This window comes from Terrapene carolina, unplaced genomic scaffold (genome assembly GCF_002925995.2).
Source record: "Terrapene carolina triunguis isolate 2854851 unplaced genomic scaffold, T_m_triunguis-2.0 Scaffold211, whole genome shotgun sequence".
Classification (NCBI taxonomy): domain Eukaryota; kingdom Metazoa; phylum Chordata; order Testudines; family Emydidae; genus Terrapene; species Terrapene triunguis.
The window spans coordinates 18,171,857-18,186,677 of NW_020664562.1; the positions used below are offsets into that span (position 1 = coordinate 18,171,857).

The 14,821-nt window shown below is 40.0% G+C and overlaps 1 protein-coding gene across 1 annotated transcript in view; it reads right to left on the reverse strand.

The window, feature by feature from the left end:
- Positions 1-14,821, reverse strand: part of LOC112108752 (uncharacterized oxidoreductase ZK1290.5-like) — a 91,613-nt gene that overhangs the window by 38,066 nt on the left and 38,726 nt on the right. Inside the window, exons 3-4 of the mRNA XM_029912439.1 lie at positions 10,196-10,444; positions 696-797 (exon numbers count right to left, since the gene is read on the reverse strand). Of these exons, the coding sequence (XP_029768299.1) occupies positions 696-797; positions 10,196-10,444 (351 nt within the window). The remainder of the gene's footprint in view (positions 1-695; positions 798-10,195; positions 10,445-14,821) is intronic.

Here is a 14,821-nt window from a genome sequence, read left to right on the forward strand (position 1 = left end):
TGGGGTGTTTGCTACCACTGCCTCTCATGGTGCCTTGAGTCAGAGCCCAATAGAGAGGGAGGGTTTGGGCTTTCCTACCAACCACCCTCTCATGAAGGGGGCACAAAAAGACAGTTACCTTTTCCGTAACTGGTGTTCTTCGAGATGTGTTGCTCATGTCTATTCCACAATAGGTGTGCGTGCTTGCTACGTGCACCGGTGCCAGAAGTTTTTCCCCTAGCAGTACCCGTAGGGGGGAGCGCCCCCTGCAACTCCTGGAGTGGCGCCTGCCTGGCACGGTATAAGGGGAGCTGCGCGCTCCCCCCACCCTCAGTTCCTTCTTGCCAGACAACTCTGACAGAGGGGAAGGAAGGTGGTATGTGGAATAGACATGAGCAACACATCTCGAAGAACACCAGTTACGGAAAAGGTAACTGTCTTTTCTTCTTCGAGTGATTGCTCATGTGTATTCCACAATAGGTGATTCCAAGCTATATTTGTTGGAGGTGGGTAGGAGTTCACAAGTTCCCAGGATGGAGGACAGCCCTGCCAAACCCGGCATCATCCCTGGTCTGAGGGACGATCGCATAATGCGAGGTGAACGTGTGAACCGAAGACCACGTGGCAGCCCTACAAATGGCCTGGATGGGGACGTGGGCCATGAAGGCAGCCGACGAGGCCCTCCTGCAAACAGTGATTTTTTACAGTCCTCCCACCTTTCTCATATAGGTCCTCCATGGCTCTCCAGGTTTCAGCTCGGACCTCACGATTACTTTTACCAGGAACTTGTGCATCGGGCCAGTGTACCAAATAAAGATCTAAAAGGGAAACACAATCAATTTGTGTTTATTTATATAAACAAAACCCTCCAATGATGCAGCAGAGTAGTTGAATGGCATTCTTCAACCCGTAGCAGTACAAACCACTCCTAATCTATTTCTATCAAAAGTTTATGACTATTACTAAGTGATCAGTAAGTATACTTCCTTTCTTGATTTCATAAACAACACCCTTTACTACTTTAGGCCCCAATCCTGCACACATTTAATTAATTGATATTATTTGTATTGCAGTAGCATCTAGGAGCCCCAGTCATGGATCAGGGCTCTTACATACACATATGCATGGTGCTAAACTTTGAACATGAGTAGCCCCATTGAAATCAAAGGGCAGTACTGTAATAAATATTATTCATAATAATAATGCTAAACCCACACCAACTCCAGTAGAAATTAACAAGAGGCTACAAGAATAGGATCAGATGGTTGCCTGAATATCTCAGAAGTGCTCAGCACCCTCAAGTCTGTGGGAGGTTGAGAGTGCTGCATAGCACTTTCACAGGAGTGGGCCTTTGATGCCCACTGAAAGGAATACTACTGTTTATACATTTCTGTGGGAAATTACAGTACAATCATTCCTTCATGCCGTTGTGTACTAGATTTGTTTGCACCAGATTGCATACATAAAACCTATAGCCCAACCCTTTCACCAAAAATGACACATTTCCAATATAATTTTAAAAAAGGAATAATTTATACATACTGGCCAACATTTTCAAGCCTGGTTGCCTAAAGTCTGGCTGGTGAATCTGTATTTAAGAACCTAACTAGAAATGCCCTCAATTTCAAAGGTGATGAGCAAACTCAGCTCCCTCTGAAATCAGTGAGCACTTGCATCTTTAGCACTTTTGAAAATGGAATTTGGAGTTGCTCAGTATCTTTGAAAATCAAGGTGTTTTTATTTAGATTCTTAAATATGGATTCAGGAGCCTAATTTCAGGCAGCCAAATTTGAAAATGTTGGCCACCACCTTGTACTTTTAGTCCAGTGATACCCAGACAGCAGCTCATGAGCTGCAAGTGGCTCATTAATGTGTCTCCGGCGGCTCTTTGCAGCACATGATATTAAAAAACAGTGTGATTTAATTAAATTATTAACCAATCAGGATGCTTTTACTATGTTATTAACCAATTAAGTTATCAACTTGCATTAATTTAACTTATTTGCTGTGATAATAATATATTCCCCTATCATACTGTTTAAATATGAATACTATAGTAAATGAAAACAATGAATTCACATTACTTTGGCTCTTTTGGGTAATGCTGATCTCTAATTTGGCTCCTGAACCACTGAGTATCACTGTTCTAGTCTAAGACACAAACAGGAAAAGGAAAGAAGTGATTGGCTGAGGTGTGCGTCATTTATAACCACAAAAAGAACAGGAGTACTTGTGGCACCTTAGAGACTAACAAATTTATTAGAGCATAAGCTTTCGTGGGCTACAACCCACTTCTTCGGATGCATATAGAGTGAAACATTGAGGAGATATATATACACACATACAGAGAGCATGAACAGGTGGGAGTTGTCTTACCAACTCTGAGAGGCCAATTAAGTAAGAGAAAAAAAACTTTTGAAGGGATAATCAAGATAGCCCAGTACAGACAGTTTGATAAGAAGCAAGTGTGAGAGTACTTACAAGGGGAGATAGATTCAATGTTTGTAATGGCTCAGCCATTCCCAATCCCTGTTTAACCCTGAGTTGATTGTGTCTAGTTTGCATATCAATTCCAGCTCAGCAGTCTCTCGTTGGAGTCTGTTTTTGAAGTTTTTCTGTTTTAAGATAGCCACCCGCAGGTCTGTCATAGAATGGCCAGACAGGTTAAAGTGTTCTCCCACTGGTTTATGAGTATTATGATTCCTGATGTCAGATTTGTGTCCATTAATTCTTTTGCGTAGAGACTGTCCGGTTTGGCCAATGTACATGGCAGAGGGGCATTGCTGGCACATGATGGCATATATCACATTGGTAGATGTGCAGGTGAATGAGCCCCTGATGGTATGGCTGATGTGATTAGGCCCTATGATGGACACAAATCTGGTACCCTGTGCTCTGGGATGAATATCACCAGCAAGTGCAAGAACCCTTCCAGGCTGGTGCCTTTGACAAAGCTTGATATCTCAAAGGTGTGTGGATTGCACTCGCTATACCAGAGAACAGAACTGAGCTGGAGGGGGAGGGAAGTGTATACTGTACCCTTTCAAAGAGCGGTGGTGCTGCTACTCCAGTTTAATCTTTTACAGTTTATTCAGTGGTTATATTTCTTTAATAGTCATTGAAATGGAGATCTGATTATGATTTATGGCATAATCATTGTGAATGCTCACTTTATATTTATGTTTGATTACAAATATTTGCACTGTAAAAAACAAAATAAATAGTATTTTTCAATTCACCTAATACAAGTACTGTAGTGCAGTCTCTTTATCATGAAAGTTGAACTTACAAATGTAGAATTATGTACAAAAAACTAACTGCACTCAAAAATAAAACAATGTAAAACTTTAAAGCCTACAAGTCCACTCAGTCCTACTTCAGCCAATCACTTAGGCCTGGTCTACACTAACCCCCCAAGTCGAAGTAAGGTACGCAACTTCAGCTACGTGAATAACGTAGCTGAAGTCGACATACCTTACTTCGAACTTACCGCGGTTCAGACGCGGTCCACACGGGGCAGGCAGGCTCCCCCGTCGACTCCACAGTACTCCTCTCGTTGAGATGGAGTACCGCAGTCGACGGCAAGCACTTCCTGGTTCGATTTATCGCGTCCAGACCAGACGCGATAAATCGAACCAGGAAGTTCGATTTCCAGCCGCCGAACTAGCAGCTAAGTATAGACCAGCCCTTAGACAAACAAGTTTGGTTACAATTTGCAGGAGATAATGCTGCCCACTTCTTGTTTACAATGTCACCTGAAAGTGAGAACAGGCGTTTGCATGGCACTGTTGTAGCCAGCATCGCAAGATATTTATGTGCCAGATGCACTAAAGATTCATATGTCCCTTCATGCTTCAACCACCATTCCAGAGGACATGCATCCAAGCTGATGATGAGTTCTGCTCGATAATGATCCAAAGCAGAGCGGACGGACGCATGCTCATTTTCATCATCTGAGTCAGATGCCACCAGCAGAAGGTTGATTTTCTTTTTTGGTGGTTTGGGTTCTGTAGTTTCTGCATCGGAATGTTGCTCTTTTTAGACTTCTGAAAGCATGCTCCACACCTTGTCCCTCTCAGATTTTGGAAGGCACTTCAGATTCTTAAACCTCGGGTGGAATGCTGTAGCTGTCTTTTGAAATCTCACATTGGTACCTTCTTTGCGTTTTGAAAATCTGCTGTGAAAGTGTTCTTAAACCAACAGGTGCTGAGTCATCATTCGAGACTGCTAACACATGAAATATATGGCAGAATGAGGGTAAAGCAGAACAGGAGACAAGGAGTTCACTCACAAATTTAATTAATGTATTTTTTTTTTAACAAGCATCATCAGCATGGAAGCATGTCCTCTGGAATGGTGCCCGAAGCATGAAGGGACATAGAAATGTTTAGCATATCTGGCATGTAACCTCCTTGCAATGCTGGCTACAAAAGTGCCCTGCAAACGCCTGTTCTCACTTTCAAGTGACGTTGTAAATAAGAAGCAGGCAGCATTATCTCCTGTAAATGTAAACAAACTTGTTTGTCTTACCGATTGGCTGAATAAGAAGTAGGACTGAGTGGACTTTAGGCTCTAAAGTTTTACATTGTTTTGTTTTCGATTGCAGTTATGTAACAAAAAAATCTACATTTGTAAGTTACACTTTCATGATAAAGAGATTGCACTACAGTACCTGTATGAGGTGAATTGAAAAATACTATTTCTTTTATCATTTTTACAGTGCAAATATTTATAATCAAATATTATATAAATTGAGCACTGTACACCTTGTATTCTGTGTTGTAATAGAAATCAATATATTTGAAAATGTAGAAAAACATCCAAAAATATTTAATAAATTTCAGTTGGTATTCTATTGTTTAATAGAGCGATTAATCATGGTTATTTTTTTGAATTAATCACGTGAATTAGCTGCGATTAATTGACAGCCCTAGTATGTATATGTGTGTGTGTGTATCTATCTATATATGTATATATATTATGTGTATATACACTTGGTAGTATATATATATATATATACACACACTACCAAGTGATACACATAATATACACACATTGATTTGCCCAAATGTTTTTCTCTTTTGAGGATTACATGAACACAAAAATTATTGATTTAACAAATTTCTGTTAGGAAATTAGTATTAAATAATACAACAAAATACTCTTGGTCCACTGGACTGGCACGTTTTGAGAAGAGCTCCCATTACCAAAATGTTTTGTAAATTGTGAGTGGCCATTTTACTAGTTAGCTGTAAATTAGGTAATAGTATAAATAGCAATGTTAAAACACAGTCTGTTAAAAAAGCAGGAGACAACATCATTTCTAATATTCCTGAATAAAGCAACAGTGTTGAAGACTGAATTCTGCTTCCCGGCCACTAGTGCGAATGGAATCACTAGCTAATTCATTTTCAAAAATGCTTGCTTAGAAAATCCAAATTAATGTATTAATGTATGTCACTTAAATGCAGAATTAAGTAATAGTTGCTATGATTCCTAGCTGTATATAAAAGAAATAACTTTTTGCATCAAGGAAGAAATCAAAGTCATTAACAACCATTTAACTACTTTTAAACACAAGATGCTTTGGCTATGAAATTTGTTTCAAGCACCCTTTAAAGGCAATCAAACTGGAATAATGCAGTAGTAAATATGGCCCTGAGGCTGGAATATCAAAATATGGCACTGTAGGTAACCCTAATAAAAATCAGTGTATGGAGTATTTTTAGATTGTGATACTTAAGTCTCTTGGTGGGTCATTATTTTCTTAGTTGTAGTCACGTCCAGAGACAACAAAGCCCAGAAAAGCTCATCTTCATTCAAAATGCAAGGCTAGTTTTACACAGTTAAAAGTCAGTAGCATGCTTGTTAGTGGAACTAAAGTTTGTGATTCCACTCAAATTCTCAACCCAATAAAAGGCATACAGCTAACAAGAATCTGAGGTTCAACACAGACATGAGGAAAACAAAATAGTTTATGAATTCAGTAACCCACAAAGCATACTCAAAAAGAAATTATTTGGGGGGCTGTGTCCAAATCCAAAGGAATGTATTCTTGTATTGCCAAACCTATAAGATTTGCTGCTATTCCATACTGGTTTATCATGGATGCCAGACACTAATCTTAAATGGAAAGAGCAAGGACCACATTTAGAAAATGCAAGTAATGGAATATTTGTTTTAACCACTGCCCATAAATAATACACATTTCCAGCTTCTCATGGATATATAATCCACTAATTAAAAAAAAAAAACCATGAACACTGCTCTCCTAATACCATTTGTCCAAAAGTGCTCATTGGAAAGGCTCTGTAACAAAATTCTGCTTGGAGCACTTTGTCTTAAAGCACTGACTGGTTTATATTAGCAACATAGATGTATGAGAATTCTTTAGACTATTTCATATAACTTCTTATCAGTTACTACTATTTTAGACTGTGATCCTATAATTTGTTCTGCATGGGCAGACCCATCAGTTCTCACCAAGCCTCACTGAAGTCAATGGGGCTTTGCATGGAATCAGGGGTTCTATGTGGTTAAAGAAGTTTCTGGGGCTTTAGTGTCTTTTCAATTTTCAGTCATATTAAATAGTCAGATTTGCTCTATAATATAAAAATATAAATTGTAAAAACAAAGGCATTGTTTAAGTATCTTCCATCTTATTGCATCATCCATGTATCTTTTATAGAAACTATTAGAAGAAAAGAATTCTTGTTAATATATTACAATACAATCAAGAAAATTTCATTTAGTATTTTACCCTGCTCCTTAGTCCATATACCCTTCTCTCACAGAAGAATTGCTGGTTTCAGCAATTGTATCAGAGATGCTCATAAAAAAAAACAATTTGCTTTCCTAAATAAGCTTGGACACACATTGCCTTATCATCACCACAACTTTTCTCATCATATATTTTCATACCCTGCCTGTTCATAAGAATGAAGAAGACTGGTCTGTGGAAGGCTGACATAAAATAAGGTGCATGTTCATGAATGAAAATAGAGCTGGTATATCTAATTTTAGGTCTACCAGCCTTTAACCGGATCCCTTTATGTAGGTCTCTGCATTGTGGTTACATTCATAAGATTTGTGAGAAGTTTCAAGTTGGGGGGGGGGGGATGTATTCTCAGAAGATTTCACACTTTTGCACTGTCAAAACACTTGTAATTTTATGCCAAAAGATGCTCCTGATAGTACTTTTTGCCTCAAAGTCCATCAAAGCACCCTAGAAACAGAAGTAAATTGGAATAATGGGAATTCAATCCAAATTTATTCCAGCTAATAAATGTGAAATAATCACAGATTTGCCATGACAAAAAAACAGTAGCTCATAATTTTAGTTGAGTCTCTCCACCCTCAAAAGTCATGTCATACATTTTGTCAAACGTGTTAAGTGCTTTAATTTAAAAATTTATTAAAGGTATAATAAACCATTCTAATAAGAAAAAACCATAATACACTTAGATTATTGATACAATTCTCATAAAAAAAGTTAACAGGTCTTGTTTTCCTAAGGAATGTTACACATTCCCACATTACATGGTGTTACAGAATTATCGTAATTTCTAAATGCATTTTATTAAATGCAGAAGCATTATTTGTTGGTAAGACAGAGAGAGATAGTGCAGCATCCATTTTTACTAGGTTAGTGTTTAGAAGGCTATCTTCACAACCATAAGGACTATAATCATATGGCCTGATTTTCAATTCCTATTGACTCTAATAGGATTTGTGAATGTTCAACTCCTCTAAAAGTCAGGCCCCTTTTAAAATTAAAGTTAAAATGTCTCTGCAGGAGTAGCTATGATTTTTAAATTTAAACTGCAAAAAACTGTGGAATCTGTTAACAACCACAACAGAGTGACAAATGACCAGCCTGAGTTATGACTATGTAATCACAGCAAATTGAAAAGAGAGAACTTATATCAGCTAGATTCTGCCTGGCTTTTAGGTGGGTACAAAATACACTTAAGGGATGGGCTGAACTGCAGTCTCTATTCTTTCCAGTTACTCTCCTGGGGGTACACTGCACCCCAAAGGTGGCAGGAAGAGGTAGAACTATGGCTGGAGCTATGGCTAGTCAGTTGTCAGCAGAGATGGCTCACCATGCAAAGGGAGTATGCTTCACCCCTTAAAGTAGTGCAGCAGTTTGTGTGCTCCTGTGCACAGTGGGGGACTCTGGGAGACAGTTGCATGTGCAGCACAAGGGAGGTGTGGCTTTCTCCTGCCCTCAAAGGAAGGCTGTAGCTAAATGTCACAATCTTCAAAATAAAAGATCTGATCCTTACCTCATTTACACAAGTGCAAATTAATATCTCACAAGATGGCAATGAAATTACACTAGTATAAACGTGATGTTAACAAGAGGAGACTCAGCCATGAAGTTCCCAAATTAGAAGATTTGAACATACCTAACAAACACAAGCTATCTCACTCGCTCTCCTTCTCTCATGCCATTCCAGGGACTAGATGGTAACAGCAACTAAAATACTTCTGCCACCTGAAAATAAGTTTTTCAATGCAACTATTCCTGGATCAGCAAACCAAAAAATAATGTATCTGCTGATTACTTGTATGAGTTCTCAGTCTTATCAATTTAGTACCCAAAAAGGATACAAAAGTTTGCAGTATTCAAATAAATTATCCAAAAATGATTTTCTGGAGTTGGATCAAGTTTTCTCTCATCAGCATTCAGCACCAGTGCCACAGCAAGCAGAATAACAAGAGAGGAAATACAAAACATGAGGAGCGGATGAACTAAAGGGAGAGCAGTGATGAAGAAAATATGTTCCTTCTTAATTTAGATAGCAAGGACAAAGTCATGGACTGCAGTTCCTTATTTTTATTTATGAGAGCATCCTTCCAGTGATCAGGATCTGTACTGCATCGAAGTATGGAAGTCGCTTTAGAACATTTCACATTAGTCTGTAGGAAACCACTGATGGATTCATTTGTACAATTAACAGAACTAGAACACACCATGTGTGCACAGACATATGTCACAATCTTTTATTGCATACACTATGGTAGCTCTGATAAATTATTTGGATTCTTTTTTTGTTCACCTTACAACACACTCAGGAGCAAAACCCTAAGCCCAGCACTCAGTAAATATTCCACAAAACCTTTTTTTTTTTTTTTTTACAAAACCTGTTTGTTTCTGCCTTACAGCTTATTTATTGGTGATGGTGGTGGTGCAGGAAGCGGAAGAGGAGCAAAGGGAAGGTTTTCAGTGCCACCGCTGATAAGTTTGACCGTTACATTTATTTTCTTTGGCAGTCAGCACTGACATTTTGGTCTAAGCTTCTACAATAAGATAATCTTAGATTGTTATTTTTCATTTCCTCTCCCCTTTCTTTTCCTCCTTTCAGCTAGGAAAGAGAAAGTGCCCCCCACTCCCCCCAAAAAAGCTTTTAAAATACTCCCCATTTTTATTTCTATGACATCCCCCTATTGCTATCAAAAGATAATGGGCAACTAACTAGTGTCACCACTACAACTTCTTCTTGCCTAAGATAGTATTCTATGTTCTATGACATGAGCTCTAGTGGCAGCCATATCCCTGATTATGATATACTATACTGTAGGTACATCACTAGGATAGAATTTTTAAAAGTGCCTAAATCTCATTGATTTTCAATGGGACTTAGATGTCTACATCACTTGAGCTCTTTTGAAAATTGTACCCAAAGTCTATGGCATCAGATAGCAAGCAAGCTAGTCAAAACTTGTTAAAACATATTCATAATTTTAGAGAAAGTTTAAAGGGTGACATTTTCAAAGGTGACCCCATATTTTCAGATTGGACATTTCAGAAATTATAATTCTCCATGCAAGCAACCAGGACTTTAAGGGTGAACTTACTTTAAAGTTTATACAGCAATCTTTGTTTCCTTAACCAAAACATCTGAACTGTTGTATAGCTGATCCCCAACTTGATTTAACTATTAAATGCAATTTTACAAAATTCATTCTAGTTGATTAAAAAAAGATCTTGCAACAGCTACAATTCTAGGGGCCATATTCTGTGCCCTCAGTTACATACATGCAACCCTCATGAAGATCAGTTGGGACAAGAGGTTTGCAGACATATAACTAAGGGAAGAATTTGGCACCCGTGGTCTATCTCTATTATGAAGTCCATCCTAAAATTTATTTATCTTCCCCAACACTCACATGGGAGGCACAATAAATTAACAACATAAAAATGTCATACCGAGGTACTGAACACCAAGTCTTTTGCATGATTCCAGGCAGGCTTGTTTTGTGTTTTCATAGCCATAGTCACTATGCCAGAGTTTGGTAGTTATCCAGAGGTCCTCTCGCTTCACATCACTTTCTTTGATAGCTTTCTGAAGGAGTGATTCACAGCCGTATCTTTTTGCTGTATCAATATGACGAATGCCACATTTTTGTAGTGCATACACCACAGCATCATGGGAATATCCACCTTGATGGGATGTACCTAAGCAAAAGTTAATAGGCGTGAATTGTTATTACTTAGTGATAAACAGAATTTTGCCAGATTGTCACTGTTGTGACAATTAACACAGTGAGTCCCCAAATAATTATACAAACGAAATGGGAATTGAACGAAAGCGTATACTAAAAAAATACAGACCCTAGGAGAACACAGGGTCTAATTCTGATCTCATCTACATTGGTGTAAATCAGGAGCAACTACACTAAAATCATTGGCATTTCAGCAGTATACAAGTGTAAAAAAGTGAGATCAGAATCAGGCCTATAGGATTTCATGACCTATGAGCATACACTACTATAATTAGTTACTTCTGAAACCAGTATCCTTAGAGAAGGACAGAGACAAGTTATATACAGTATGGCAAATAAATATAAACCACATTCATTCTCCATGTTGGGTGTAAGATATATATTTATATGGTGAAAATATTAATTAAATATTAAAGTAAAAAATGAAAGTATCAGTATGTCACTTCTTAAAAAGAATGAGTTAGATTCAGCAATTTGCTGTGTAAGAGACAAATCCTGAGGTCTTTACTCCATCAAATTCCATGGAGCCCCAGGTCAATATTACACTACAATACTACATAAAGGGCCATATTAATCTCCAGCGTAAATAGTGTAATTCCCATATAAATTTCTCTCCCGCACCCCAGCCCCTAAAACCAGGAGCGACATGGGGCTGAAATCAGCAAACCTCCCCCCGCCCAAGCCAGGAGCAGCAGGGTGCTGAAGCTGGGAGCCCCAGCGTCGCCAGCCCCCCCCCCTGAAGCTGAGAGCTGCACAGGGAGCCCCCCCTCACCCATATAGAGCCCCTATCTACCCCCTGCCTGCACGCTGAGCTACCCCCCTGCCTGCACACACCCCTATCTACCCCCTGCCTGCACCCTGAGCTACCCCCCTGCCTGGACACACCCCTACCTACCCCCTGCCTGCACGCTGAGCTACCCCCTGCCTGCACACACCCCTATCTACCTCCTCCCAGCACCCTGAGCAGTTTTCAAACTTTTTAAACTGAGTACCCCTTGGAGTTATATATTTTGGTTGCATTCCCCCACAGCCCAGACAAGCTGGGTGGCCTCTTGAGGGAGTCTGGGGGTGGAGGTGGTGCTTCCTCCCTGGACTGTGCTGTGTGGAGCTGGCTCAAGTCCTGCCAGCCTTCCCCCTCCCTCCCCCAAATAGAAGTAAAACTATTCCTATGCCCAAGGGTCCACCCGGAGCCTGTTCCCTGCACTCCCCCCGCCCATTCCCCTGCCAGGCCCTGGCGTTTTTACAGCATGCTGAGTGGGGCCTCAGCAACAAAAAGGTTGAGAACCCCTGGGATAGAAAATGGACATAAATGGGGTTTAAATGATAAGACAGTGTAATTTGCACTGCCTAGGCATTCATTGGATGTACTAAATAAATGTATTTTACATGTCAAGGGGATGGAAGGATGAGAATACTTAGCAGGAAAAGCCATTAGCAGAAGGTCTATTAGATAAAGAGTGTTTGTGAGTGTGAAGAGGGGGCTGTTTTATCTTCTATCTTCCTATTAGTTGTTTTTCCTGCTAAGAGCCACCCACCCCTTCACAGTCTTTTCCCAACAGCAATATTTTCCACAATCTCTGTTTGGGGAACTCATAAAAATGAGTTTCTAAGACTATGACTGCTATCAAAGGCCCTAGTCCTGTAACTGACAGTGGGCAGGCAGATTGCTGCATCCGCATTAAGGCTCCTCATTGGGGCTCTCCATGGGCACAGCAGTCTGCCTGCATCAATACAAATTGCAGTATCAGGCCCTACATGATAACCAAGTCATTGTTGAACCTAAAAGGGATAAAGGACTCCAGGTTGCAGAAGAATATTATTCAAGTGACGTATCCCCTGCTGGTTTTCTCCATCCTCCAAACCTGTTTCATTTTACACTGAACACAAAGATCCACACCTTTACCAGATAAGTATACTGTATATATCAGGGGTGGGCAAACTACAGCCCATCAGCCATTTTAAGCCAGCCCTCAAGCTCCCGCTGGGGAGCAGGGTCTGGGGCTTGCCCCCCTTCGGCGCTCCAGCCGGGTAGCAGGGTCGGGGGCCGCTCCACGCAGCTCCCAGAAGCAGCAGCATGGCCCCCCTCCGGTGCTCCAATGGGAGCTGCAGGGGCAGTGCCTGCCGATGGGCAGCGTGCAGAGCCGCCTGGCTGTGCCTCCACGTAGGAGCTGGAGAAGGGACATGCTGCTGCTTCTGGGTGCTGCTTGAGGGAAGCGCCGCCTGGAGCCTGAACCCCTGAGCCTCTCCCCTGCCCCTACCCCCTGCCCAGCCCTGATCCCCATCCTGCCCTCCGAACCCCTTGATCCCAGCCTGGAGCACCCTCCTGCACCCCGACCCCCCCCACCCCCTGAACGCCTCATTTTTGGCCCCATCCCCAACCAGAGCCCTCACCCCCTCCTGCACCCCAACTCCAATTTTCTGAGCATTCATGGCCCGCCATACAATTTCCATACCCAGAGGTGGCCCTCAGGCCAAAAAGTTTGCCCACCCCTGGTGTATAGTCACTAGGGTTATCACAAGGGAGAATTACGGGAAATATATAAAATAATAGTGTTTTTTCTACCCTCACCCTAGTATCCACTATTCCTGGATAGCGGGAAAAGTGGGAGTCACTGCCCACCCTGGTCCATGAGACTCTGCCTCTTGGAACTTTCTAAACCCCAGTGGTTGTCAATCCATGGCCCATGGGCTGCTTGCAGCTCAATGAGCGCACAGATGTGGCCCATGCGACATCCTCAGGGTCGTACAGTTAGTATATATATTGCGTGGATGTGGCCCACATAACACACAGAGAACAGCATATGTGGCCCACGATGGTAAATACGTTGGGAATCACTGTTTTAAACAATCGGTGTTGGAATGAGAAGAGTTTAGGGAATTCCTATGTTGCATGAATAAAGCAAGCTAGATTCTCCTAAAATTCTTGTAACAGTATGTCCAATCACTATCTCAGAATGAAGGTCATGATTAGGTAGCTGCCTAATCTCTCCCATTACACCATGCCAATTTTAAACAAAACAGATTTAACCTGATAGGTGTACTAACTTTAAGTTGATGTAACACCACTGACTTCAGTGGAGGGACTCCTGATTTTAAACAGTGCAAGTAAAATCAGAATCAGGCTTAATGAATGGATAATACTGTACTGTTGCACAACAAATCTTTTACTTCTTCAAATATGAAATAAAGTTTAATATTTTAAAAGTGAAAAAACACGGGGCGGGTATTAAACACTGGCAGTAAATATGAATAATATGAGAGTTTGTTCACAGAAGATCCAGAAATGAGTATGCGTATATTTGTTTCACATTAAAATTCACAAAGCTAAAACAAATTATGTTCATATACTAGATGTTGCAAAAGCTTCATATTAACTGTTTAGAAATTTTAAATGAATATATATTACCACACTTTGACCATTTAAAAAGAATATCCTTATATAATTACACCATGAGATGTTAAAGGAATGTAGAATTATATAACTACCACAAAAAAGTTACTACACTTTTACATAATCATCTTTTCACTTTTAATAAGCTACTCTTGACACCAAATAAATTAGGTTGTAACTATTGTGTCTGTTTGTGGTTGAATAGACATTTCCAAGTACGGAATGAATGAAGTTCATTCAGAGGTCTTGCACATGGGCTCAGACCCTTTTCATGCATAATGCATTCAAGTAAGAATATTTAGGACACATAAACTTTTATTTTTTAACCCTTTTATGATGGGGAATTGTGGAGATTTCAGTTTGTTATTGTTTCTCTTCTAATGATCAAGTGTGTAATATGTTCAGAGGAAATTAACAGACAACAGGGAGGAATTCTCTGAATACAGTATCTGTAAATTAAAATTAGCCATATCACATAGCTACAGAAAATGTAAAAAGTCCCTCAACAATTAGAGAGAGTAGTAAATACTATGAACAACTGATATCATGAAAACCAGGAATTAAAGAACTAATAATGCTACTCAGACTAGGGATTCTAGGAATTGCAGGCTTCTCATATTGTTCATACTGTTGCAGTACCACATGTGCTGTAATTCAGAAGGGCACAAAGACGAGTTAAGGATAGAGGTATAGCCTTAACTCTGAACTTATTTATTTTTTCTTTATTTTTGGTTGGTTGGTTTTTTTTTTAAATGTTTATTGTTAAGTCAGACTTTTACCATTATTTGAATGTACTATCTGGGTCTGTTGTTGTTTAACATCTTTATTTACTACCTGGATGTAGGAATAGAGAGCATACTGATCAAGTTTGAAGATGACACAAAGCTAGCGGGGGGTTACCAATACTTTGGAGGATAGAGCTAAAATTCAGAGGGATCT